This window comes from Astatotilapia calliptera, chromosome 10, assembly GCF_900246225.1.
Source record: "Astatotilapia calliptera chromosome 10, fAstCal1.2, whole genome shotgun sequence".
NCBI lineage: Eukaryota > Metazoa > Chordata > Actinopteri > Cichliformes > Cichlidae > Astatotilapia > Astatotilapia calliptera.
In genome coordinates, this window is record NC_039311.1 from 3301517 (window position 1) to 3328608 (window position 27092).

The window sequence follows — 27092 nt, forward strand, 5'->3', positions numbered from 1 at the left end:
CTTTTTTTAAAATTGTTTTTGCTAAAGGAGATTTATGAAGGCTTTTGAGTTCTTGGCCTTGAGATTCCTTAATGCATCCCTGCTTATGAAGCAAATATCACTGCTGTAATCTGCAGCAGTCAGCTTAAGTAGGAGTGAATAGACTGTTAAAGAGTCTAAATCCTTAATGCTGGGTGCAAGAATATGTCAACAAGACCCAGCTTCTTGTATGCTGGGAACTGAGTGGTAAAATGTGACCTAAGGTGAAATACGGTAGATCAACATTGGATACACTATCACATGGTGCTTGGCACCAGTGTTTAATCTTACCCCTACTGTGGAGTAGAAGGTACTCCTTAAACCTGACACCACTGCAGTTAGAAGAACAGGAGTAAACAAGTTTCTCTTTTCTAAATTCAAATTATGATAATGTTTTATGTTCAAAGAGCTCCAGTGGACTTTAAAAAAAAAAAAGAAAAAAAAGAAACATTTATAATGGCTTTTAATTAAAAAAATGCATTTACAAAGCATCAATAAATTTGCTGCGTGCTCTGCAATATTTATAGTTTTCATATTTGTAACAAGTCGCACCAGAATCTGATGTAGTGACCGTTTCCTCTTTAGTGTCTTTTATCACAGTATTTAATGGGGTGGGCCATGATAGCTGGAAGGGAAGTCAGAATGTAACTGTAAACAACTTGAGCTTTCAATGAAAGCATTTGTTTATTTAGGAAGTTGTAGAAAATAAACCCAACGTGACCCAAGGAGTCTGCTCACTGCTAAAGCTTCTGTGTAATGACAAAGATTTGAAGCCACGTCAGGCAAATACAGATCAGTTGTCAGTTTATTTACAGGTTTTCTGAATTAATAAAACATTAAATTCTATTATGTGAACCAAATGTGGTTTCTTTTAGAGGGAATCGCCATTCTGGTGAAACGTTAAATCGTTTTCACCCAGTTAAGCACAATTTGCAGGTGAAATTTGTAAATCTCACTAGGCAAAGCAACATACTTGTGATCCATAATTTTAACCAAAGTCATTTTTTCTGTCTTGTTGCTAATATAATTCAGCTCACTAATATAATTTAATGGTGAGCTGAAAGTGATTCCAGCAGTGGAGGGAAACGGTCTCAGAGGTAGAAGAGGATGAGGATGAAAGGGGAAAATAATTATAGATGAAATATGATATCTCTGATAGACCATGTTCTTGTCTCTATAGTAATAACATATATGAAAAAAGGAATAAAGGGTATGAGTATATCCCATTCCCTTCCATGGTAAATGTTTGTTTTACATATTTAAGTACTTACAGGCTGTGTCTTATTAATATTAATCACATAATATTCTTAAATGTTTACTAGATTTAGTCAAATTCTTGTTGTAAAACTTTTTCTGTGTGACAAATGCAAAAGACATTCATGGATAAATCAGCTTATCATAGAAGTGTACACTGACTGGCCACTTTATTAGGTGTACCTTGTTAATATTGAGTTAGAAGCCCGTTTGGCTTCATAGCTTCTTTAATTCTTTGTGGTATAAATTCAACTATATGCTGGAAACAGTCCTCAGAGATTTTGGTGCATATTGATACGACAGCATCACACAGATATTGCAGATTTGTCATCAGTAATACATACCTTCCTGTATGCAAGATTTCACTCATTTTTCTTCATCCTTCTTCAACCTCAAGTCTCTGTTCAACTTGCTCGAGTTCCAGAGGCTGGTGCTCAATTACTCACCGCCAGCCAGAGTCCACGACCTGCCTCGTAATCAAAAGGTGAGAGCCCTACCTCTTCAGATCCGACAGGGTAAAGCGAAGCACCGATTATTAAGTCTGTGCATGATGTCGTCCAAGGCTTTCAAGTTCAGTTGACTGCCCTGCTTCATATCCCATTTATATAATAGCAGTGCCACTACAGCCTGTCACAGCTAGCAGTGCTTTAGCTCTGAGGGTTTGACCTTCTTAGAAACATTTGCCATCATTCAACAGCTGGCGATCGTGCCCTAAGGTCACTCCAGCTTATCATTTTGCCCCCTGACAGTTAACTTAACTGACTGCTAGCAAGCTGTAAGAAGTGCCGACTGGCGTGAAATGTTTGAAGTCTTGGTATTTATCTGCCAGGATAGAGATCAGCATGCAGAGCAGATGTGTTATGATTGATCCAGGAGCTTTTTAAAAAAAAAAAATTAATTGTTTCAAATTCATCTTGTCACACACACACCGATGTACTAGCAGTGTAGTTCCCAGGATGTCTTCACACCTTTTTCTTACAGAGCCCTCACCGTAGGTTTAGTCGGCTGTTGCTAATCTGGTCTAAGCCTCTGCTCTAGAAGCATAGTTTGGGGTGGTCATCCCTTCATCTCACTTCCCTCTGTTTTAATCACTGACCTTTTGCTTTAGTGCTACATTGCTACAGGCTGGAATCTAATCTTTACATAAACATCCCTGAACAAAAAAACAAGTGAGCTTTTTGTAGTCTGCTTTCAAACCCTGCATCTTGTTGGCATTATGTCACTGCGCTGTCATTGCTGATGTTAAAGATAAGGAACTCAAAGTCTGTATGTATAATTTCTTTACTTAAAGATTGTATGTATTTTCTCTGTGTTTTGACATGTTATGAAAAACACAGTTGAAACTATTACAAAGTCAAAAAATATATATATTTAAAATAATATGCATGAACACAAACCTATGTTGAGTAATATTAAAATGTAAATTTTAAAAGAACGGTAGAAGATGGCTCCAATGAAGCCTTCTCAATATTTGAAACCTCAGAGTTTTGTTTTGGCCACTGCTGTGTTGTTTTGATGTTGACCACATGTCAGCAGCGTGTCAGAGGGTGGAACACTAACTAGCTTAGCATAGCTTGGCATAGCAGCTAATTAGAGGTAATTGACAGATTACTAAAATATTACTAAAATATTACAGTTTTATTCAAACTGCAGCTCAGTTATGCCGCATTATGTCAAGTGCCTGACAGAAATAAACAACGCTTGAAAAGGAACAAAAGGAACATAGGGCGAGAGGCAGGGTACATCCTGGACAGGTCGCCAGTCTGTCGCAGGGCTAACACACAGGGACAGACAATCATTCGCACTCACATTCATTCGCACATTCACACCTAGTGACAATTTGGATTATCCAATTAACCTATCCCCACAAGCTGCATGTCTTTGGACGGTGGGAGGAAGCCGGAGTACCCGGAGAGAACCCACGCAAACACGGGGAGAACATGCAAACTCCACACAGAAAGACCCCGGCCTGATGTTGGAATTGAACTCAGGACCTTCTTGCTGTGCGGCAACAGTGCTAACCACCGTGCCACCGTGCTGCCCCTTGTGCAATACTTTTTGTAAATAGTCAACAGTGCAATAGACTCAATACTTGAAATGTGCAATTCACTTGTATTTTTATTTTTTATTCCTATTTATTCTATTTATCCCCTTTGTATATTTTATTTATATTTGTCTCTGTATTTATATATATGTGTGTGTGTGTGTGTGTGTGTGTATATATATATATAACAATTCTGTAACTGTAACTTCGGTCGTTGCTGTGCTTTTTTTGGAAGTCGAATTTCCCAGAGGAACCCACCCGAGGGATTAATAAAGTTCTATCTTATCTTATCTTATCTTATCTTATCTTAAAAACATGGATATCAAAGCCAGTTTAGTCTCTCCATTCATTTAAAATGACACCTAGCATTCGTTTTTGGATATTAATGGAAACATACTTTTGATACTTTAGCTTTGCCTTCATTTTTTAATAATAATTGAGAAAATGCCTTTTGTTTATGACCTAGATTGCTTGTCTTCAGTAAGTTTGATCCACTCAATTGTTGACACGGATTGTATTCTTTGTCCAGGAGCACAGGAACCTGCCCTTCATGCAGGAGCTGAGGAACCTTTTCTCTCTCATGGTGGGCTCTAAGAGGAAATATGTAGATCCATCACGAGCTGTGGAAATCCTCAAAGATGCCTTTAAGTCGAGTGAGTCACAGCAGGTAAGCCTCTTTCTGTTACAACCTGCTTTGCAGAATAGCACTCCAATGAAAAGACCTTTTTTGCAAGGAGGTCAGAGATTATGTTCTTAGTCCATCGAATCAAAGCGACTGAAAGCATTTTTCAAATTTTACGGTGCTGTGAAAAACTATTTGCATGTTTTCTTGCAAAATTGTCAAATTTACACGTTTCAGAGCATTAAAGATTAAGATAACCAGAGTAAATGCAAAAACCTTTAAATAATGATTTCATGTATTAAGGGAAAAGCTAGCTAAGTCTACCTGGCAAGTGAAAAGGTAATTGCCCCCTTTGTTAAATCATGAAAGAACTGTAATTAACCACATTTTTGGACAGCTGAGTTTAAGGCTTTGCCAGTGCCGTTATCCATAAATGGAGAAAATGTCGAACAGTGGTGAACCTTCTCAGGAATGACCCGCGTAACAAAATTAAATTCTGTCGACTGACGAGATGAATATTGCACTTTTTGGAAGGTCTGAGCTCTGTTACACCTGGCAGAAAATTGATATAGTATTTCATCTGGAAAAAACCCCAAAAACCTCTTACCAGCAGAAAACATGGTTGGAGTAGTGTGATGGTGTGGGGCTGCTTTACCTGGACCAGGATGTTCAGGACCTGGACGACTTGCTGTTATTGACGGAACCATGAATTCTGCTCTTTACCAGAAAAGTCTGAAAGGAAATGTCCAGTTATCAGTTTGTACCCTGAGTGTTCTTGGGTTGTACAGCAGGACAATGATCCATAACACACCTGCAAGTCCACCTTAAAAAAACACATGAAATTAAGTTTTTGGAGTGGCCTAGTCAAAGTCCAGACTTCAGTCTGAGATAGTGGACCAAAATTCCTCCACAGCGATGTGACCGATTCATTGTCAGTTATCACAAACATTTTCTTGCAGTTCTTGGGGTAAGGGTGGCACATTTAGGTTTATGGGCAACAACTTTGTCCATGCAGGATCAGGTAGGCTAACATAGCTTTCTTTCCCTTAATAAATGAAATCATCATTTAAAAACTACATTTTGTGCTTCATCAGGTTAACGTCTACTAATATTAAAATTAGTTTAAGCATCTCAAATGTGTAATTGTGATAAATATGCAAATACAAATTACTTAGAGTAATTCTCAGTTCCACTTTATGGAGGCAGGCTACTGTTGACTAACGTTTGGAGTCCCAAAAGTTTGGGCGGTGTTAGCAGTCACCCTAGATGTCAGGCATTAGAGTTGGGCGATTGCTTCCATAGTCCATTCATCTTATTATTGGCATCTGATCGATGCCAATACCACCAGGCAGCAGAGGATCCTGCCATTACATTAGCACTAATATCCTCCATACAGTAGTAGCAGAAATATCCCCCTCTTTTTGTCTCTTATTTGATGATGATTATGATGAATTAGTCTAGGAATGAACTGCTGAGCTTGCACAAATACATCTGAGCTCCAAGTGTCAGTTACATGTGAAGCTCTGACATAAAACTATGGCTTGGCAGATAATGTTTTTGTGAATAATGAAAGTATCCATCCATCCATCCATTTTCTTCCGCTTATCCGGGGCCGGGTCGCGGGGGCAGCAGCCCAAGCAGAGAAGCCCAGACCTCCCTCTCCAAAGCTTATCCGGGGGAACACCAAGGCGTTCCCAGGCCAGCCGAGAGATCTAATCTCTCCAGCATGTCCTGGGAGGTATCCTTGTCAGATGCCCGAACCACCTCAACTGGCTGTGGAGGAGCAGCGGCTCTACTCTGAGCCCCTCCCGAATGGCCGAACTTCTCAACCTATCTCTAAGGGAGAGGCCAGCCACCTTTCGGAGGAAGCTCATTTCCGCCGTTTGTATTCGCAATCTCGTTCTTTCGGTCACTACCCACAGCTCGTGACTATAGGTGAGGGTAGGTGCATAGATTGACCGGTAAATTGAGAGCTTCGCTTTTACACTCAGCTCTCTCTTCACCACAGCAGACTGGTACAGTGTCCACATCACTGCAGCCGCTGCACCAATCCATCTGCCGATCTCCCATCACTGGTGAACAAGACCCCGAGATACTTAAACTCCTCCACTTGGGGCAGGGTCTTGTCCCTGACCCGGAGTGGGCACGCCACCCTTTTCCTGATGAATATTAATAAAAGTATAAATTTATTATATAGTGCTGTCAGCGATCCGCAATAACTCGCTAATGGAAATTTGCCGCGTTAATGCGGTTATGGCGTTAACGTCAGTTTAACGAGATTAACGCTGGCGGCAATAGTATTATAGTATTAACTGCATCAGTCGGGAATATTGGAAAAGAAAACCCCAAACACTTATCCGCCTTTATTTAGTGACTATTAACCTTCTTCGTCCCCTCTGAAGTCTGCCACAAAAGTTACGTTGGCCATTAATTATCTGATTTGTGTGTTCATCCACGAAATGTGATAGACATGCATAAAATGTACGAAACGGTGCATTTGTTCTTCTTACGCAGACATCCTTGCTAGGCCAGGGGTTAACTGAGGTCAGCCTCATGGCCCGTGTGCTCATCAGTCATGTCTCTCCTTCGTATTACTCAGGCTGGATAGACATTAACCTGAATTACTAGATGACATTGATATCTACCAGAGAGTGCCCTCGAGGCATACGGGTTACCTTTGAAGTTCACCAGGTTGCGAGATTCTCCAATAAGACTGCTGCTCTTACATCCAAAGTGCACGCAGATGATAGATGACATTGATTTGAATGACCTCCATATTATTGGTTTTCTGTACTTTTATTTGTTTACTCTTTATCTGTGCTTCGCTCAACAGCAGGATGTTAGTGAGTTCACCCACAAGCTGCTGGACTGGTTGGAGGATGCCTTCCAGATGAAGGCAGAAGAAGACAGGTAAGCTCAGCTGTACCTGGATCCAGAGGTTGCTGTGGAAACAGTGACCCCATAGTCAGGCAGGTTGTCTGACTTGCTGATGTTGTGCCGGTCTCAGACTACACAGTGTTTTCAAGTGATATGACAGATTAGACTATTAGAGTCAGGTTTAGAGAGCTGAACGGTAGGGAATGAGCAAAAACACTGTCACAAGGGTTCCCTTTTTTCCTCAAACAGCTGAGGTAAACAGTTGCACAAAGCAGCCATTTTTGTTCCCAAACCAAATCAGCGGCTTTCTTCATGTGGGTTGTGTCATAATCAGGCTGATTATTGTGTAATCTGATTCCGACATTAGAATGTGACATATTTTAAAGGGCACAATAAAAAAATTTCCTTGTTTACATGAAATGTGAAGAAGTGAGGCCTGTAACATTATCCTGATTTTTCTCCAGGGAGGGTGAGAAGCCAAAGAACCCAATGGTGGAACTTTTCTATGGTCGTTTCCTTGCTGTGGGGGTCCATGAAGGTGAGACGGGGTGTTTAATTGAAACCAATAAAGAGAAAAAAAGAGGCATACTTGGTCGTATCACAGAGAAATACAGTGTTAGCATAGTCTGATTGCAGCAGCCGCAAAGCAAAGCAAGTCCTTGCCCCTAGTAATGAAAGGTGACCTTGTCTTAATGAGATGTGATCCATGCAAAAGAGGAGAGTGTTTGCATTGATTGTGGAAGACCTCGACGGCTGATTGACATTGTGCTTATTACGCATGACAGTACTGGCCCAGAGCCACCAAAAGCTGGGCCCATGGACTCTGCTGTTCACAAAACGACCTTAATGCCTCATCTGCATGTCCCCTAGCAACTCCAGTCCTGCACCTTTTTTTTTTAAAGTCACTTCCTCACCCTAGTCACTGTGAGGATGTGGGTGCTGAACAAGTAAAAATCACCTCGGATGTAAAGAAGTATAAAAGGTACCATGCACCTTTGTCTTTCTTTTAAAATTTCCAACACCTTTAATGCAGAATGTTGGGAGATAATATAATATACTCATCATGGACACTTCCCTAATAAAATGACATCTGGCACCAGAAGACTATTAAAGCAAGTGACCAACCTGACTTAAGCAATAGCTAAAACATTTATGTATTATAATTTAAATGATAGCGCTCCATTAATTGAGTATGTCATTAAATTATGGCCCATGCTTTGGAATAAGATGTGGCTCTTTGGTTGAGATTACTTCTATGGTAATACAGTATCCATCTTTTATGTACACTTTGTGGTCTAGCTTTTTCACATTTTAGTATAACTTTTTTTTTTCTCTGACGTTTATGTTATTTCCAGTTTGAAACTATTTTCCCAAAATTCCATAACTGAAAGATGTGGAGCTGCACTGCATTCTCAAAACATGTTTTCCTAACACTGCATGCAAAACCAGCCACACTATTCAGAGCTACTAGTTAATAAACACCCCAGTGAACTCTAATACAATTTAAAGAGAAGCATATAGCGACAAAAAAAAGTGAGTCAGATAGCAGATTTTAAAAAACAAAACCAGTCTGAACAATGGCCGAGTATCCCTTCAGAAATTTGTGCAGCACTGACATTCTGCTTACTGAAGAGGATTCAGTCTGTGATCCAGAACAAAGGTGGAAATACAAAGCATTAAGAAAATAAAAGATTTACATACTTCCTGCTGTTCCCAGTACGGGGCCAGTATTTAATATAAAAAACTGTTGCTTTCTGTAATTACAGAATAACACAGTTAATCCCTGAAGTGATGTAATTATTGGAATTTGATATAACTTTGAATCATGTTAGTGATATTGCAAAGTGATGTTCATACCTCTACTGTTGCGTTTTGGGGGCATAGGCCACACAATAGGCACTTAGTGTGCACTCTGGTTTTTCTCAGACGCTCTTTCAAGTGCACTCATCTGTCCATGTCTGTTGTATGTGTGCAATCCCACAGGTAAAAAATTTGAAAACACAGAGATGTTTGGACAGTACCCCTTGCAGGTCAACGGGTTCAAGGACCTACACGAGTGTCTTGAGGCAGCAATGATCGAGGGTGAGATCGAGTCCCTGCACTCAGCAGAGAATTCTGCCAGGTCTGGACAAGAAGTAAGTGCCAGAGCTCGCTAACAGTTAAGCTCCCGCAGAAGAACTTTAGATTTAGATTGGTTTTCCATCAGAAAGTGTTTTATACGTCACAAAAAAATCTCTAATATCCGTCTGATCTTTCCATCTTGGAAAGCCACATTAAATAAAAACACCTGCATATGAAACATTTGCTTTACATGTTTGCATCAATATATATATTCCACAATTCTATTTGCCATCTTCACCTCTCAGTGGCACAGAGAAAGCAATCAGGTTAAAAGTAAGAGATTATGTGCTGGCTCCTCTCCAAAGGGCTAACCTCTCATGACAATGACAATAAAGTTTCTGATTCTGATTTGCCCTTATGTGACACCTGTACTATTTTGGGTTTGACCTCAGCTTAGCTGTAGCCTTGACTGCGCTGTCCCAGAGCTGCCTGGAGCAGCTAATTATCAGGCCAGCAGGTTTGCAGATGAGTATGGCACCCAGCCCTCTGGAAAAAACACCAGCCATCAGCATTGGAAATGAAAGGAGACAATGCCATTCACATCATACACAGTAGCAGGGTTTGCAGATTACTTAACTTAAGAGAGATGAGAAGTGCAAAGTCACACAATGTGTTAGTTGGTGACTGAGGCTATGTCCACGTTAGCCCAGATAGATTTGAAAACGGCTACTTCGTCTGAAAATGCTCCGCATCCACACTGTCGTTTTCAGTCGTTTTCACAGAGTTGTGCGTCCACATTGAAACGGCCAAAAACACTTACCTTCCAGTACTGCGCAAGCGTGAAACGTGAGACGATTCGACCTGTGCCATTTCCTTCTGCTGTTTATTTACTTTCCGGCTCTTTGAAACGTCGCGGCAAAATGTTGAGGAAAGCGCGAAGTCGTTTTTTTTAAATAGACTAACAATGAGGTGGAGTTGTTGCTGCGAGTAACACAAAAGTACAAAGTTGCAAAAGCGAGTGAGAATTGAAGAATTTGAAGAAAAGCTCTCTGGAGCACATACAGACTGATATTAATCTTTAATAGGGCTGTCAACACTGAGAGCAAACAAAACAACTGCTGTGTAACGCCCTCCGCTATCTTAGTTTAATTGGTCACTTGACTGCATCACTCGACTAAAATGTGTCATGGTTTTCTACAGTCTCTCTGTCCACACTGTGATGTGAAAGCACCGTTTTCAAATGTATGCGTTTTTGAGAGCATTTTAAAAACGCTGCGTTTTCCATGAGCAAAAACGCCGTCTCAGTGTGGACGGGAGGCCAAACAAAAACGCATTAGTGTGGACGTAGTCTCAGCCAACTAACTTGGTCATCTCAAGCCACAACAAGCTGTTTTATTTGTAGAAATAGCCAATCAGACAAAAGCTGGCTTTAAGGCACGGGGAAGGGAAATAATAAACTTAGACAAGAGAAAACCTCAAAACCAAGGATTTGTATTAAACTCAGATATATTTAACAACCCTTAAGATTGGTTGCAATGGCTCAGCATGGGAAAAAATGTCATGGTCCTGGGCCATGTGGGCCCAGTATTCTTAGTTTTTTGTATTTTTGTATTTCGTTCCTTATTTAGGTCATGTTTCCTGAGTTGTCCTGTTGTGTTGTTCCTTATTTGACTTCCCCTTGTGACTTTTATCCCCTGTGTGCCCCTCTATGTATCTGTGAGCCCTCATCTCCCCTCCTTGTGTTTCATTCCATGTTTCCCCAGCCCACTATGCCCGTGCTCTCTCTCGCCAGAATAAAAGGCTCGCTTTTGTTTAACTCCATTCCTGCATCCTCGCTTGTGTTCGCTCCTGGGTCCACCACACACATTTCCGCACGGTCTGCCTCCGCAGACCGTGACAAAAAAGATTTTCCTCCAACACAGTGCTTTACTTTGCATCACAGTACGGCAAGCTAACCTGTTTATCTTGCATGACATTGTACCCCATTTCTAATGTGGGAACAAATACATTCAAGTATTTGAAACACAAAGTTAGTATAGATCAGTTTGTTTTCCAGGACATTTCACATTCTGATACAGATCCAATGTCTGATTTTAAAAATGAGAACATGACATGTGATCTTTAAATTTCCAGTTCATCAGATGCTGCTGAGTATCTGAGGGTCTGTATTCGATCGTTTTTGAATACCAAAATCCATTAACATCCAATTTTCTTACAGCACTGGTTCACAGAACTCCCTCCTGTGTTGACCTTTGAACTGTCAAGATTTGAGTTCAACCAAGCACTTGGACGTCCTGAGAAGATTCACAACAAGCTTGAGTTCCCCTCTATGCTCTACATGGATAGGTAACGTAATCAGGCTTTCTTTTTTACCACCTCCGTTAGCCTCTAGTGTATATATATGCAATCCTGAAGCTCCTGGTGTGATATGTGTGCGTTGTCAGGTACATGGACAGGAACAGGGAAATAACCAGGATCAAGAGGGAGGAGATCAGACGGCTGAAAGAGCATCTGACGCTCCTCCAACAGCGACTGGAGAGGTATGGCTTGTCCACTGATACCCCATTATTCAGCCAAGGTCAGCAGAACTTGCCAGACAGCCACAGTCATTTTTCACTCAAACTGCACCCTTTCATCTTCTGCCCTTTCCACTTTGTTGCTCCGTCTGCCTCCCTCCATCTCTGCTACGTCTCTGTTTTTCTCTCAGGTATCTGAGTTACGGCTCAGGTCCCAAGAGGTTTCCTCTGGCAGATGTCCTCCAGTATGCCATGGAGTTTGCTTCCAGCAAACCAGTGTGTACCTCCCCAGTGGAAGATATTGACACATCAGCACCCCCTGGTGGAACAACAGGACAACAACTGCCACCACCAAGGCGAGTTTTACAAAAAAAAAAGCCTGAAGTGTGTGTCAGATTTGTACAAAGAAGGTGAAGATGAACGAGTTGAAGATTAGATGGTGCAAAAAACAAATGGGACAAAACATGATAAAAGGTTAATATTATCACATTAAGTCAGTCACAGTTACCAGAACAAACTTGTCCAGTCCTTCCACAGTTTTTGAAAATATATGGAAAGTGGGACATACAAGAGAGGGCTGTGTCACGCAACACATGATGTGACGTCAAAGTCGAGCAAAATGGCAGTGTAAGAGAGTTTCTCACTGTAAGAGAGAGCCCAGACGGTTAGAGGCAGAGGGCCTGGCTCTCCTGTTGACAAATGTGGCTGTAGGGACATGGAATAAACTATCCATTTAGAATTTTTGATTTGATTCTTATGGTTTTGTTTTTTGTTGCAGTAGCTGTCATTTCAAACTATAAAATATCTGCAGTGTGAACTTTTTTTATTTTATTTAGAGATGTCATAAAGTTTACATTTCTAACCCTGCAGCTCAGCTGAGCAAGACTCCTTACCTCCTCTGGAGAGCTCGGGCCTTGCGTCAGGTCCTGCCACTGCTCCCTCTGCAGCCCAGCAGCAGAGAGTACCCATTCATAAGCCCTTCACGCAGTCCCGTCTACCCCCCGACCTCCCCATGCACCCTGCCCCACGCCACATCACCGAAGAAGAGTTAAGAGTGCTTGAGGGCTGCTTGCACCGTTGGAGGAGTGAAGTGGAAAATGACACTCGTGGTAGGGCTATGCTCCTTCTGTATCCAGTCATTTGCACTCAGTTGTGATAGCACGAGTATATTTCAGCGTGATTGATCTGTCTACCGCTATGCTGGCCATTATTTTGGCACATGCTAATAGGTCGTATATGATCCTCTACTTCCAGATCTGCAGGGGAGTATTACCAGAATTCACAGAACCATTGAGCTGATGTACTCGGACAAATCTATGATGCAGGTGAGCAACCCAGTCCTTTCACCTTGACTTGTAAAAATAAACCCAACCCTCACATTTCCTTGTTTGCGTTTCTGCAGGTTCCATATCGGCTTCACGCAGTGTTGGTCCATGAAGGCCAGGCCAATGCAGGCCACTACTGGGCTTACATCTATGACCCACATCAGCGTTGCTGGATGAAGTACAATGATATTTCAGTGACAAAGTCATCCTGGGAGGAGCTTGTCAGGGACTCTTTTGGAGGCTACCGCAATGCTAGTGCCTACTGTCTCATGTACATCAATGACAAGAAGCCATTTCTCACAGAAGGTAAGAATGAACTCTTCTCCGGTGCTTGCATCTCTCTTTTGGTTGTCATATTAGAAAAGTGACTCGTATCAGAATGTTGGCTGGATTGTCTTTGGGGGTTTTGAGCTCTATATCACATTACTTTGTGTCATCAGCCTCTCTCTGTATCGATACCTAAATGTGTTTGTCTTTGCTCATAAAACAATAAACATTCTTTTATGCCACAAAATACTGATTTGACCAAGCTACACCTGATACTTCTGAACTGAACTGATTCCCAAATAGACATTTAGGAAACCTTCATATTTCTTTTTCCTAACTCTCCATTGCAGAGGAGTTTGACAAAGAAACGGGGCAGATCCTCAGCGGCATGGACAAACTGCCGCCAGACCTGAAGCAGTATGTGAAGGAGGATAATGAACAGTTTGATAAGGAGATTGAAGAGTGGGACATCATGCAGGCTCGCAAGGCCCAACAGGAGAAGCTGGCACTGGCCACAGCAGCAGCCGCCGCTGCTTCCACGGCATCCAGCACTTCCACTTCCTCCTCTTCCCCTCAGCCCATGAGTATTGAGTCCAGCCCTCCAGACAATGCAGGTCAGAGCCATAACGCTCACAATAGAGAGTAGAATGCTTTATTAAGAAACAGCAGTACATATCAAATCTTTTGTTCCCTGAAGAGTTGTAAAACAGTCTGGAAAAGAGCTGGCAATGTGCGCTGTGAAATTATACAATATTTATAGCAAAACAGAATAGAGTTATTACAAAAAACTGTACATGTATTTCAGTTGTACTGAATTATGGGATACACCCTTAGGCAGTGACGCATAGTTATTTGTTGTTATTCAGGTAAAAGCACTTTTTAATCACATTCTGGTTACCTCACCAAAATAAAAGCATGGAGTCATATACATAAGGAAATGATGCAGAGGTGTCACTGCTTTAAAGTCCTTTCACACATGATTGGCTTGCCCTGCTCTAACCACTAGGTTGAGTGAGTGACCCAGTATTTGTGTTGAGGTGGTCTTTGTGTTCTGCTTCTGCTGTGTCACGATCTTATACATATACCTACAGATAGATACTACATATACCTCGTTCTGTGTTTCTATTGGTTGTGCAAGTGTATATCACACACAGACACACAAGCGCTCTCAGTCAACATGCTTGCATTGTTATTTGCTTGTTGCAGCATGAAAGTATTGTTGCACTGTCAGTGTGTTTTTAATGCTGTTAATTGGAGACTGATGTGCTTTGAGGCCAGCCTGAAGTGGCCATTAAAAGAACTGCAGATTTTGTCGCTTAGACTGTGCTGAAGTGTTGCTGCTTCTGTATGATGGTGGTGTGCTCCTTCTGTAGTTCCCCAGCAGGATCCTGAATACATGGAGCAGCCATCACCCACGAATGACTCCAAGCACCTGCAGGAGGACACAGAGAGGGCCATCTCCAGGGCTGCTGCTGAACAGGAGGAGAGGAGCCCTGAAGCGTTACTAAATGCTGTATGTAAAACATGCAAAGACACACATTACAGAAGACTCACAACAAGTCATGCATGCGCTTTCTGATTCTAAACAAGTCACATTCATATGTGTATTCAACAAAAAGCTATGTCAGTCGAGAGCTGTTACTTAAACACTGCTTTAATCGGTACTTTCATATTAACGGTGGATCACATGAATGCCTCTGTGTTAGATATGTTGCTTATTTTGATGAAGTCAAAGAGCCATCGCTGGTCTGTTTAGTTCTCCTGGTTCACTCAGGCAGTTGGTTTAAAAAAAATAGACTGTAACCTCCCCCGTACCAAACATACAAGCACCAAGCTGCACAGATACGAAGAAAAACCAGCTGGTGAACATAAAGGAGCATTTAGCTTATAAATGTCGGATGGCTTTTGTACAGTGGGACTCTACTGCCCCTGCATCACATGGGTAGGTTAAGCATTTTTCACAGGCTCACTAAGTTTCTTAAAGTAAAGTGCACTAGGGCTGCCACGATTACGTCGACTATCAAAATCGTCGACGACTGATTTAATAGTTGACACATCATTTGAAGCTTTGTAAGATCACAAAAGACGCAGGAATAAGTAGCAGGATTTAAGAGTGTAATAACGGACTGAAACAGAAGATGGCAGCACTGTATGTACAAGGATGCCAGTTGCCGTTAAACCCCGAAGAAGAAGAAGCTGTGTCCCAGAATTCATAGCGCGGCCCTGCTCAGTTTCCAACAATGGCGGCAGCTAGTTAGTTTTAATGTTACTCTTATTATTCTTTCTGGGTCACAAAATAAACGTTTAACATATTTTTAGGCGAGAATGTAGCTGTGTAAACCTCAAATATCTGCTCAGTTTATCAGGACACCGCATATTTTCAAAAGCGCTCCTACGTTTTCGGAGACGTCTGTTAGTCACTAGCTCGATAGCTAGCCGGGGGCAAGGTTCACTAGAGCCCTAGAGCCGTGAGAACACCGGACTCCCGGCAAATCGTTTTCAAACCCACCGCCGTCTTTCGCTACTCAGGTTAAACATGATATATAAGTCACTTAAATAACTTAAAAAATTTATTGTTTGTTCTTTTTCAGTATTTTATTTGTTCCTGAGTGAATCGGTTTGGCTGAGATTAAAGTTATAGTTTTTACACAGCTGAATAAAGTCAAGCAGACAGCTGATTATCAGAAGTGTGAGATGCTCGAGAGTTTACTCCGTTGTCCTGTTATATTTTAGATAGCAAGGAGTTTATTAAACTTCATCGAAACAATCTGCAAATGTCATTAAAATTTAATAAACTATCATCTTTTCTTTATTTTTAGTTAGCACAGACCTTAAACACTTAAAGCTGTAAGCTAATGATAGTTATATAAGAGCAGATGCTGCTGGTGCAATAAGCTGTACGTTTTACGTCCAATGGATGATGATCTGATTAGTCGACTAATCGCAAAAATAATCGGTGACTAGTCGACTATCAGAATAATCGTTTGTGGCAGCCCTAAAGTGCACCATGGATGATACCTGCTTGACATCTTGGCCCACTGAAGTCTGTAGTGTGAATTTTTACATAAAATAAGCCATTTAGAAATTTTCCACAGCCAGTACTGAGAGGAGGAACAATTACAGCAACTCAAAAAGATTATTTCCCACCTAGGGGAAACACTGCTGTGTCATGTTTATTCAACTTTCTGCCCCACTTTTCCACAACTGTGCCCACTGAGTTTTAACAAGGATTCAGAGTTACTTGCATAGTTTAGAAAAGTCTTATGCGGAGATATAAAATGAGCTCGTTTTATTAAAACTTTTTTCCTCTTCCTGTTTCACCTTTGCCCTATATAATGTTCCTTCTGTTTCCATCAGTCCTCCATCGTTCCTGTTTCATCTGTCCCATTTTCTCTCCAGTCTCTTCCCCCTCCCATCTCCCCTGAGCCTGAGGTCCAGATGAACACTCCCGTAACCCCCCCTCCTGACCTGGTCACAGAGGATGAGTCCCCTGGCCAGCGCACAGTCGAGGTGGCCATTCCTAATGTGGGGACATTTGTCATTGAGTCAGAGGAGGGGGGGTATGATGATGAGGTAGCTCTGGCTCCATCAAGTGTTGTCTGAGCCTGTTTGATCTATAGAATGAGAGGTTCATTGCCCAATTGTATTGGCTCCATAGAGCATAAGGTTTTTCACAATGCAGTGCAGTAAGGTTGGCCCCTTTGTTGGCTGCTCTGCGTTACTCTTGTGAAAAGTCTTTCGTTGAGCCATCGACATCGCGGCACAAAGTCAGGTGGAGACAGGCGAGACTGCTGCTTCATACTGTGATGCACATGTGCTCTTATATGTATGATGCTACTTGCACAAGAGCGCAAACCTCCGCCAAGGCAGCTAAATCTTATGTACTTTTAAGGAGGCAGTGTTGTGTTTTGTTCTTCTTAAACAACAGTGTAAGAAGTTGTATGTAGCATGACAGACATGACTTTGATTACACCAACATTATGTCGGAATAGGTGATGGATAAATAACCGGACCGATTAACTTGAGTTTATTATATAATGTGATGCTAAAGTATCTCTAACGAGAACGATATTCCTCCTTTCTTTCAACGTGGATTGTTAACTCCACCCCACCTACACCCCAAGAAAGTTTTATCAGCATTTATTCAAATCTTCTCGAGCTGCCGTGTTTACAGAATGACACGCACGCACACAAGTGCTACCAAAAACATCAACCCTCCTTGGCAGAGGTAAAAATGAACAGATAGCTTTCATGCAGCTATCATGGAATCAATGTTTCTGTAAATGTTGGCGGTAGTTTGCTGGTCAGTGTGTACTGAGTGCTGAATATCCTCTGTAGGGCTGCTGCTCCAGCCTGTCTTCCTGCACTCTGGGTTGTCTGTCACACATTTTTCATAAGGCTGTCTTGGTTTTTACACATTATCCTTGTGAGCACTGCGCGTTCCGCCTCTTAAACTGACTGGTCGCATCCCCGCCGACTTTTGCCCGTCTAACCAACCGGTGCATGGACTGCTGAGTGATGTTTGGCATGTCCTGACTATGGTACGCCTTGCTGTAGAAAGTTAGAGCAGATAACACAGTGCCTGACCTTGCTCAGTTCATCACCAGGGCCTTGTTTAACATGGTTCCTGCTTCCTGGGCAGGCGATGATGACCCCCGACATGCAGGGTGTAATTATGGCCATTGGCAAATCCAGCAGCGTGTATGAAAAGAATGGGCCCGAGGCGGCCTTTTTTAAGGTACAACCTCTCTCTCCTTTCCGCTCTCACTCACTTCCTTCACCTCCTCTTCTGTTATTGTGTTCCAGTGTAACATTGTTCCTCAGACCACTGCAGTGTTTCCCACAGATTTGGATTCTGTTTGTGATAGTGGAATAGTTTTAGGGGCTTACATGTACACATGCGGCACTCAGGTGTGCTGCTTAAATTAAGCTGTCATTTACTTAAGTAACTTCTCTCTCACACAGTGACAAGTAGCTTATTTTTCCTTTGTCTCTTTGTTCAGGCCATCAAGATGGAGTATGGACGTCTCTTGAGATTTGCCCAAGAAGACACGCCGGTTGAGAATGACTACCGACTACAGCACATCATCGTTTACTTCATCCAAAACCAGGCACCCAAGAAGATTCTGGAGAGGACTCTGCTCACACAGTTTGCTGACAGGAACCTCGCCTTCGATGAGAGGTGTAGTCCTCACTCTGCCACAAGCTTGTAATTTAAAAAATGATCATGTTGCATTTTTTTTCCCCTGGCTGTGTCAGAATCGAGTTGGTTACCTGAAATCGGTTCTTCGTAGTGACCAGCAGAGGGTAGCAGAGACTGTAAGAGCTCCCGTTTTACTCTCAGCACAGACTGGCTGTGTCTCATCAGAGCAACACTTTCATGCTGCTAATCCTCTCTGATCTGCACGCCTTCTGCCTTTTGTTCGAACACAAATCATACAAGGCACATGTCCAATACTGACTTTTTCTTTTCAAATTACCACTGCTGTATATCAAGATCCCCCCTCTTTTAACTCTGACATTTTGGTGTCATTAGGGTGTGTAATGTCCCTTACTATTTCTTAAAACTTTTCAGCTATGCTTGTTGGCCTCGATCCATATTCATGAGAGAAAAATTGATTTCTCCCTTCTCCTCTATTTTGAGCGAGATAATTAGATTTATGTGTGAATGTGGCCTCAATAGGAGCCTCTGGAGGAGTGCTTCACTAGTCCTCTCAGCACTAAAGAGTGATTCATTAAGCCACGTTAAGGCCTAGGGGCAGGGTGGAGCGTTTTATCTCCTGGAGTACCTCACGATGACTCACCAGCTCCGTTTCAGTAACCCCCCCGTCCCTCTTCCTCTCACAGATGTAAGAGCATTATGAATGTGGCACGTGCCAAACTGGACCTGATTAAACCCGAGGAGGTCAACATGGATGAATATGAGGTCAGAAGTTGTGCCGTCTGTCTTTTGTTCGTCTAAAACTGTACATTTGAGCAGATTCATACTGGCTGGACAATCTGACTTTGGCTTGTCTCCATCAGATATGGCATCAGGACTACAGGAACTTTCGTGAAACCACCATCCTCATGGTGACCGGTTTGGAGCTCTTCCAGAAGACAAAGTATGTTGACGCCTCTTTAGCAAATGTATAAAAAACCTCAAACAAACAAACCCAGCGTCTCCGTAGAGATTTAACTGATTTCGCATTTTCCTTTATTTTCATGTAATTTCCCATCTTGGTGTTTACCTGCAGGGGGCAGCAGCTTACAATCGTGCAGCTCCCCAGCTTTAAAGTTGTGCAGTGGGTTCACCGAGTTCATTTTTTGTGTTACTCTGTGAGCCGCCAGTGTGTCTTTGCTACAGTTTTATCTGAATGTAATATCTTTCTTTCCAGTTATGTGGAGGCTCTCATGTATCTGATTTACGCCTACCAGTACAACAAGGAGCTTTTGTTAAAAGGCCTGTACAGAGGGCACGACGAGGAGCTGCTCGGCCATTACCGTCGAGAGTGTTTGCTGGTGAGCCCTGTGTGCCGTGTTTTCCGACTTAAACAAAGCGACTTCAAAGAAGCTGCTTGGAACGGAAGCCTTTGCATCAAGCAGCTCTTCTCTGTGATCTCCGTCTCTTCTGTGTCACTCCCTTTCCTCTGTGTCAAACATCCTCTGCTAAAGTGACTCAGCAAAACTCTCACGGCTAGACGTTCCCCTCCGACACCGAGCAGAGCACCATAATCAAATTGCTTTTGCTGAGATATTGCTTTGGCTTGCTCGCAGCCCACAAAAGATTCCACTGAAGATTTTTCATCTGATACTGACAGATGAAAATCCTCTCAGCGTTGTGAAGTGAGCCCCTTTTCATTTCACTCCCACCAAGCTCCAGGCTATGCTCGGGTATTATTGGTTAGGGCTGGAGGTAGTTTGGTCCGATCAGCCTCATACTGGTCTTTAGCAGCCCTCTCGCTGCTGCACTCAGTAACCTTACACTGGCATTGTGCTTGTAATGTAATCACTGGAGTGGGAATAGGAAGCAGGAGGGCCAGTGAGTGTAAACACATTACCATGAGACACGAGCGTGTCCTCAGCTAACCTCAAACCTCAGGACTGTGCAGGGCGATTGCCCATCTTAGTTCTCTGGCCAGAACGTCTAGCTGTGTGCACTCAGCTGTTTACCTTCAGCTCTTGTTTTAATTGAAAACACTGCTAACATTGACACAGTCAATGTATTTGGATGTTTTGCAATTCCACCCTGCAGTCTCTGATTCCAGACAGCTCGTTTCTTCAGAGACAAGGTCAGGGAGTTTGTGTGTGACAGCAAGGTGTTTGAGGCCTCGACCAGAGAGAAAAGCTTACCTGTTAAATGTCAGGATCCTTTAGTTCCAGCGACTTAAAGATATTCTGTGATATTAATGATACCTGGGATTACTGTTGAGTACTCGTCTAACAGAAGAAAAGGAAACGACACAATTTAGAGTAAAGAAAGTTTTGCTGAGGTTTTCAGACTACGGGGGAGTTGATTTGTGAGGGAGCAGGGTGTGAAGGGACAGGTGTGAGGCACTGATTCTGTGTAAGTCAGAGGGACGGGAGCACACCAGTGCTGCGACAGCAACAAGAGGTTTGTTCTAGCAGCCTGCTCGTCAATCCTCCTCTTAAGCCTGACGTCATTAGGCATTTCCAGGGCCAAACTCTTCTCCGTTTCCCAAAATGTTCAATGTGGCTTCTCTCTGGGGTGTTACAGTGAAGTTTGACATCATGGCATCCATGAAAAAGAGGATTTACGAGGTTTAAAGGACTTGGAAATTAGCTCGCTAGTTTCCATCTGAGGTTGATATACCATGTTCTGACTGAGGGATTTCTATAAAACTAAGATATGCAGTTTTCCTATTACTTTGGAAATGAATGAAGATAGAAATCTAAACAGCAGCGATGTTTGTGGGGTTATTGACGTTGGGCGAGCTGGCATATGTCAGTGTGAGGGTCCCTGATAGGCAGAGACAAATGCAATCATCCTGCAGAAAAAAGACGCTGAAAACAGGCCATTCATCCCATTTAGTGGACCTCACAGATTCCTCAGGCTTTTGTAAATCTATTTAAAAACATTAAATGTGCCCTTTTGTTTCAGTATTCTTAAACCCCCTCTGCTGATAGATGATATAGAAAAACTGGATGTAGCCACAGTGATGTCACCCTGTGGTTTTGCATTTTGAACGCTGGCATTTTGACTTATCAGCTAAAAACTCAAAGTGCAGTGTGCACACACACGCGCGCGCACACACACACACACACACACACACACACACACACACACACACACACACACACACACACACACACAGCTGCTCATTAGTCCTAAGTAACAGACTAATAAAAGAAGAGAATTTTACTCTCCAAAAGAAACTTCTTGGGTGGTCTGTACCACACAGCAAGCTATGATATTAGTCCAAAATGAATGTGTGAGTAACTAATAAAAGCTTTGATATAAAAGACTCATCAGTGTCCCTCCCCCCCGCCCCACAGAAACTAAATGAGCAAGCGGCCGCCATGTTTGAGTCGGGAGAAGAGCCTGAGGTGACCACAGGCCTGGGCATCATGAATGAGCTGGTGGTGCCCTGCATCCCTCTGCTGCTGGTCCACGACGCAGTGAGAGACCTGTTGGCGGTGGAGGACATGAGGAACCGCTGGTGCTCCTACCTGGGCCAAGAGATGGAATGTGAGTCCTTAAGGGAGAAGAAACACACTTAGCCTATTAGATATTTCCGGAGAGTTGAAGGCTTAGGTTACTAGTGCATTCCCTCGTACCCCTGCCGAAGATCGCCATAATCAGGCCGCGGCTCAGGTCACGTATCAGAAGGCACAAGTCTGACAGAAAAAGATCACCTAAAGATAACATTTTATACAATACTAATGTTTGTAAGTAGATAGAAATACTAGTGTATTGTATTATGATTTCTCCTATGATGGCATTTCAATGTCATGACAATACAACACAGAACTCTGCACTAATAAACACTTGGACCTACCTGTAGCCACTGTAGCTGTAAGATAAATGCTAAATCACAACAACAGTCACTCTAAACCAGCGGTCCCCAACCTTTTTGTGCCACGGACCGGTTTAATGTCAGACAATAGTTTCACGGGCCGGCCTTTAAGGTGTCGCGGATAAATACAACAAAACAAAATGATACAACCAAGACAAAAACTGTGGTATTTTATAAATATAATAATAAACGCGAATTCACTGTGTAATCGTGTAACTTTATTAGCAGCGTCCTCCTAAGATGCACCAACAACATCGAGAGTAACATCCTCCTCTCTTCCCCTTAATGCTTTCTGGTCGCTATGGTAACGTGTAAATATTTCTTTCAAAATAAGACACACAACTACAACACGGGAAAAAACCCAGGGAAACAGAGTTAACGATAAAAACGTTGAAAACCATAAATTTCACACACGAGCCTCAACTCTCGCGGCCTGGTACCGACTCACAGATAGGTACCGGTCCGAAGCCTGGGGGTTGGGGACCGCTGCTCTAAATCACTGTATATTGTGGGGTAAAATAGTAGAGAGAAACCTCCAACAGCAAGCACTTGGAGACAGTGGGAAGGAAAAACGTCCTTAAATATATGACTTTTAAATCGATCTACTAAAAATCTCAGTGACCGTGACATCCTTTCTAACTAATGAAATGGCCCTGAAAATCTGATTTTCACTGCATGGTGACAGTTCCTTATTTTCTGTCTGTTCACTTCTTGACTGCAGCTAACCTCCAGGAGAAGCTGACAGACTTCCTCCCAAAGTTGCTGGACTGCTCAACGGAGATCAAAAGCTTCCACGACCCTCCCAAGCTGCCCACCTACTCCACCCTGGAGCTGTGCGAACGGTTCAGCCGCATCATGGCCGCCCTCGGCAGGGTGCCCACCGAGGGAAGATGAGCTCAGAGGGTCGCCGAGGTGCCTCTCCCTCATCGCAGGCCCGACACGCCGGGCAGAAATTCATGGACCTCTCTTTAACCCATGCCTTCCTTATCAATCCAGGGGTCACTCGCTTCTAGCTGTTATTCCTCTGTTACTCTTTTGCTGCTATAGGTTTTATCATTATAAATATTATTTCACTTTTATTTTAAGCAAAACACGATAGAGGGCTCTGGAGGAGAGGGCAGACTGCTGGGAGGGGGAAACGTAACGTGAGAGAAGAAGTTGATGGATAAACGGTGGCGATCCTGAAGTGGTTGAAAGCGAAACATGTTCTGCTTCAGCTTAGCAAAAACGAAACGAAACATACACACAAAAAAAAGTTTGAGGGTTTTTCCTAGTTTATTATTGTTGTTGTTGCCGTTTGATTCAAGCTTCCCCGAACGCACTCATAGCCCTTTCTAACGCACCCTTCTCAGTGTGAAAAGGATCACCCTGCCGCTCCGCCTCCAGTTTGGTACAGTATTTCCACGTTTTGTTTTATTTTTCTAAGGAAGTCAGAGCGAGGAAGAGAGCCTCCAGATTTATCAGCGGCTCAAGAGGATCTCAAATGGGTCTCATGTCTTTGTGGACTGCGCCAGAATGAGATGTTTTAAGTGCTGTGGTAGACGGTCATGGACTTCCTGTGGCTTGTTAATAAATTGAGAGAATAAAATTTTATTTATGGCCCTTTTAGGCCACATAAACATGTTTTTGCCTGATGTTGACTTTTCATTTGTTTGCACAAAAATCCCAGTGCACTTCACTTCGTCTCGCCCCTCCGTGCTGTCCTGCTGTGCTGCTTCAGCTGCTATTCTGCAGCTTATTAGAAGCAGGCTTTCATTAATGTGCGGATGCAAACTCCAAAGCGTGCAGCATGTGGTCGCAATAATAAGAATACGAAACGGGGACTCTGTTTTAGCAGCTTGAAAGTGGAGCTTTTTAATGATGTGACTTAGGTCTAATTTCCTGGAGTAATACTAATTTCCAGGAACACAGATTACTGCAAACAGCCCATGTGATGACGCCAGGAAGCATTCTCAGAAGTCTTTCCCAAACATCGCTCCCAGCATTGCGCATATCTCAAGATGCACGTCATCCTGAGAGATGCCGCACCATGCTTCGGATTTTATTTCGAGCTTCCCGCTCCTGACCTCATCGGTGAAGGAGCGCAGCTTTGTCCGAAACTCAATTTAAGTGACACGTTTTATTTATCAGCTCAATATCCTTTTAAAGATTTAACGCCATCCAGATCACAACGTGGACTCTGCCGTAGTAAGGCAACAAGATGATGCAGTCTATAAGGCATGGGAAAAAAACAGATTCATTTCATTACACTGGGAATGATTTGTAGAGAATTAGGTTTCTACAATATACCGGTTCCTAAGTATTGATATTAACAGCTGTGCAGGATCATAAAATAAGCCAAACTTTTGCATAAAGGCAAATAACTTTGGTGAAGGCTGAAAAGCAGCTTGGCGAGCACACTCCAGTGGTTTGCATTTGTGCTGTGTCTGTCATTGGCCCAGTGTGAAGCACAAGTTCCAATTGCTCGTGCATTCCTGCACGTCTGTCTGAACCAGTGCTCGGCTGTTAGCTGACAGTCTGCTACAGTTGTGTCTGCCTCCTCTGAACTCTTTTTCTTTCTTTCTTTTTAATCAATGAGCCACATTTTCAGCCACAGGCCTGTCACATCATTGGCCCTTTGATGGCTGAGCCAGTGCTGCTGTACATAAGCCGTTTGCACGGAGAACCTACAAGTGGAAACAGTTTGACTGTCAGCCATATTGACATGTTTGATCCTGCACAAGAGCTCAAGCTGTTTCGAGTCAAACGGATCCATATTAAAGCGGCCTATTGTGCTTTTTTCCAGCACTGTTTTTGTTGCTGTGGAGTAGTTTTGCTCGAGTTTATTACACACACACGCACGTATATAAAACACTGACCTTTATGCAGCCTCCACAGAGCTAAAAACGCTTGTTTCAGAGGGTGAACTGGAAATTTAACCTCCTCTGTCACAGAAGCCCACCTGATTCGGTTTGACTGCCCCTTTTCTAGCTTCCACAGACTGGGGGCAGTATTTTAAAGCTCCACCTTCTCGTGTTGGAAATGACCATATCAGGAAACCAGAGCCAAGCTGGTATTGGCTCAACTCGAGGGTAGAAAATGATGAGCATTTAGGGCAGTTTGTAGCCTGATCTTTTGGCACATGGCACATTATTGACAGGCACGCTGACTTAGTCTTTGTCAAAAGTTTAAAACATTAAATAAGAACATTCACTGCTTATGAATGACAGTCTTTGAAGTGTTTAGAACCTTTTAAGTACCCGTGCTCACTCCCAAGGAAATGAACAGTCTATCATTTTTATGGTAGTTTTATTTTAAAGGAAAGAAGCAAAACACAAAGCATAAAAGATAAACATTTACTGGATGCCATTAAGTTAAAAAAGTATTTTATCCCCAAGCAAAACATACAAACTTAATACTTGGCGGTGAAACCCTTGGTGGCAAGCACAGCAGTAAGATGTTTCTTGTAGTTCATCACCAGGTTTGCACACATCTCAGGGGGGATTTTGTCCACTCGTCTATACAGGAACTCTCTAAATCCTTTAGGTTTCATGGCTGCTGCTTGGCAATTTGAAGTTTCAGCTCCCTCTACAGATTTTCTGTAGGTTTGAGGTCTGCATACTGGCTCAACTACTCCATGACCTAAATGTGCATCTTTTTTAATAGAAATATCCTTTATTGTCCCTCACTGGGGAAATTCACATCTTCCAGTTGACCACTGTTGCCTTGGTGGTATGTTTTGGGTTACTGTCATGCTGGAAAACCCACCCATGATTCATCTTCTATGTTCAGGGGAAAAGTTTCTTATCAAAGATTTGATGGTGCACAGCAATGCCCACTGGCTTCTCAATGCGGTGAAGTCCTCCTGTACACTTAGCAGAGAAACAGCCCCAAACCATAATCTTTCAACCTCTGTGTGTGCATGTGATTCAAGCCTTCTCAATCACTTACATATTCACAGGCAAACTTAAGACAGGCCTGTACATGTGCCTTCCTGAGCAGGGGAATCACAGGCTCCTCCTGTGTAGTTTTGTCCTCCATGATCATCCTTAACCTTCAGGCAAGATCTTTGATGGAGCTCCAGACTGAAGGCGACTGATATATACAATCACAATTGCTGATGGTGTTGTGCAGGTCTAAAATCTTTCCTTTAACACCTCTTTGGTTTTGCACATGGTGGTGGAGGAGTCAGAATGGAAGAAATTCTATTGTCAGGTGTGCTTTATACACAAAACGAGATCATAAGCATCTTGAGTAACTGATGGATTGATTGCAATCTGTGTACCACATACGCACACAGCCTATCTGTGTGTGCCAGAATGTAGGGGATCAATACCTATTTCACTAATTGAGTGTCCAGTCTGGGGTTTGGGTCATTCCAGAGGACCACAACATAAATATGAGAGTCTGAACAGTTTGTTGTCTTTGCCCTCACGGTTCTATTTCCAAGTCCTGCTGATGATCAATGATGCTTTTCAACACTCAGCTTTAATGTCTGCTCACCGGTATGAGTTCAAAATTCAATTTTATTTATACAGCATCAAATCACAACAGCTGCATCAAGGCGCTTTATATTGTAAGGTAGACCCTACAATAATACATACAGAGAAAAACCCAACAATCATATGATCCCCTATGCGCAAGCTCTTTGGCGACAGTGGGAAGGAAAAACTCCCTTTTAACAGGAAGAAACCTCCTGCAGAACCAGGCTCAGGGAGGGGCGGGGCCATCTGCTGTGATTGGTTGGGGTGAGAGAAGGAAGACAGGATAAAGACATGCTGTGGAAGAGAGACAGAGATTAATAACAAGTGTGATTCAATGCAGAGAGGTCTGTTAACACATAGTGAGTGAGAAAAGTGATTGGAAAGGAAAAACTCAATGCATCATGCAGCCAGAATCATTCTGGCACCGATGTGCTAGCCAGTGGCGTTTCTCTTATAGCATCGAAACTGTTAATATTAGTAGAAGAGAAAACTGTAAAGAAGATGGTTTTTGTAACCAAAAGGGAATGAGGTATGCACACTTTGAGTGTAAGGAAAGATTAAGCCACACGTGGACAGGGAAACTGCTGGGCAAGAAAAGTAATTCTCCAAAATAACTTGAGATGACTTG

At 42.7% G+C, this 27092-nt stretch overlaps 1 protein-coding gene across 7 annotated transcripts in view; it reads left to right on the top strand.

Moving 5' to 3' along the window:
- The window catches only part of usp25 (ubiquitin specific peptidase 25), a 35896-nt gene extending 12272 nt beyond the window's left edge, over positions 1–23624 (top strand). Inside the window, exons 6-27 of one of the 7 annotated variants that reach the window (XM_026182371.1) lie at positions 1670–1756; positions 3846–3983; positions 6772–6848; positions 7280–7353; positions 8799–8950; positions 11095–11222; positions 11321–11416; positions 11584–11748; positions 12263–12501; positions 12647–12717; positions 12795–13023; positions 13335–13598; positions 14358–14497; positions 16384–16557; positions 17627–17722; positions 17988–18166; positions 18832–18910; positions 19009–19088; positions 19221–19268; positions 19362–19485; positions 21481–21673; positions 22723–23624. In XM_026182371.1, the coding sequence (XP_026038156.1) occupies positions 1670–1756; positions 3846–3983; positions 6772–6848; positions 7280–7353; positions 8799–8950; positions 11095–11222; positions 11321–11416; positions 11584–11748; positions 12263–12501; positions 12647–12717; positions 12795–13023; positions 13335–13598; positions 14358–14497; positions 16384–16557; positions 17627–17722; positions 17988–18166; positions 18832–18910; positions 19009–19088; positions 19221–19268; positions 19362–19485; positions 21481–21673; positions 22723–22895 (3006 nt within the window). In that variant the 3' untranslated portion in view covers positions 22896–23624. The remainder of the gene's footprint in view (positions 1–1669; positions 1757–3845; positions 3984–6771; positions 6849–7279; positions 7354–8798; positions 8951–11094; positions 11223–11320; positions 11417–11583; positions 11749–12262; positions 12502–12646; positions 12718–12794; positions 13024–13334; positions 13599–14357; positions 14498–16383; positions 16558–17626; positions 17723–17987; positions 18167–18831; positions 18911–19008; positions 19089–19220; positions 19269–19361; positions 19486–21480; positions 21674–22722) is intronic. The other 6 variants (XM_026182373.1, XM_026182372.1, XM_026182374.1 and 3 more) reach the window with 6 other exon arrangements.
- The last annotated feature ends 3468 nt before the right edge of the window (positions 23625–27092 follow it).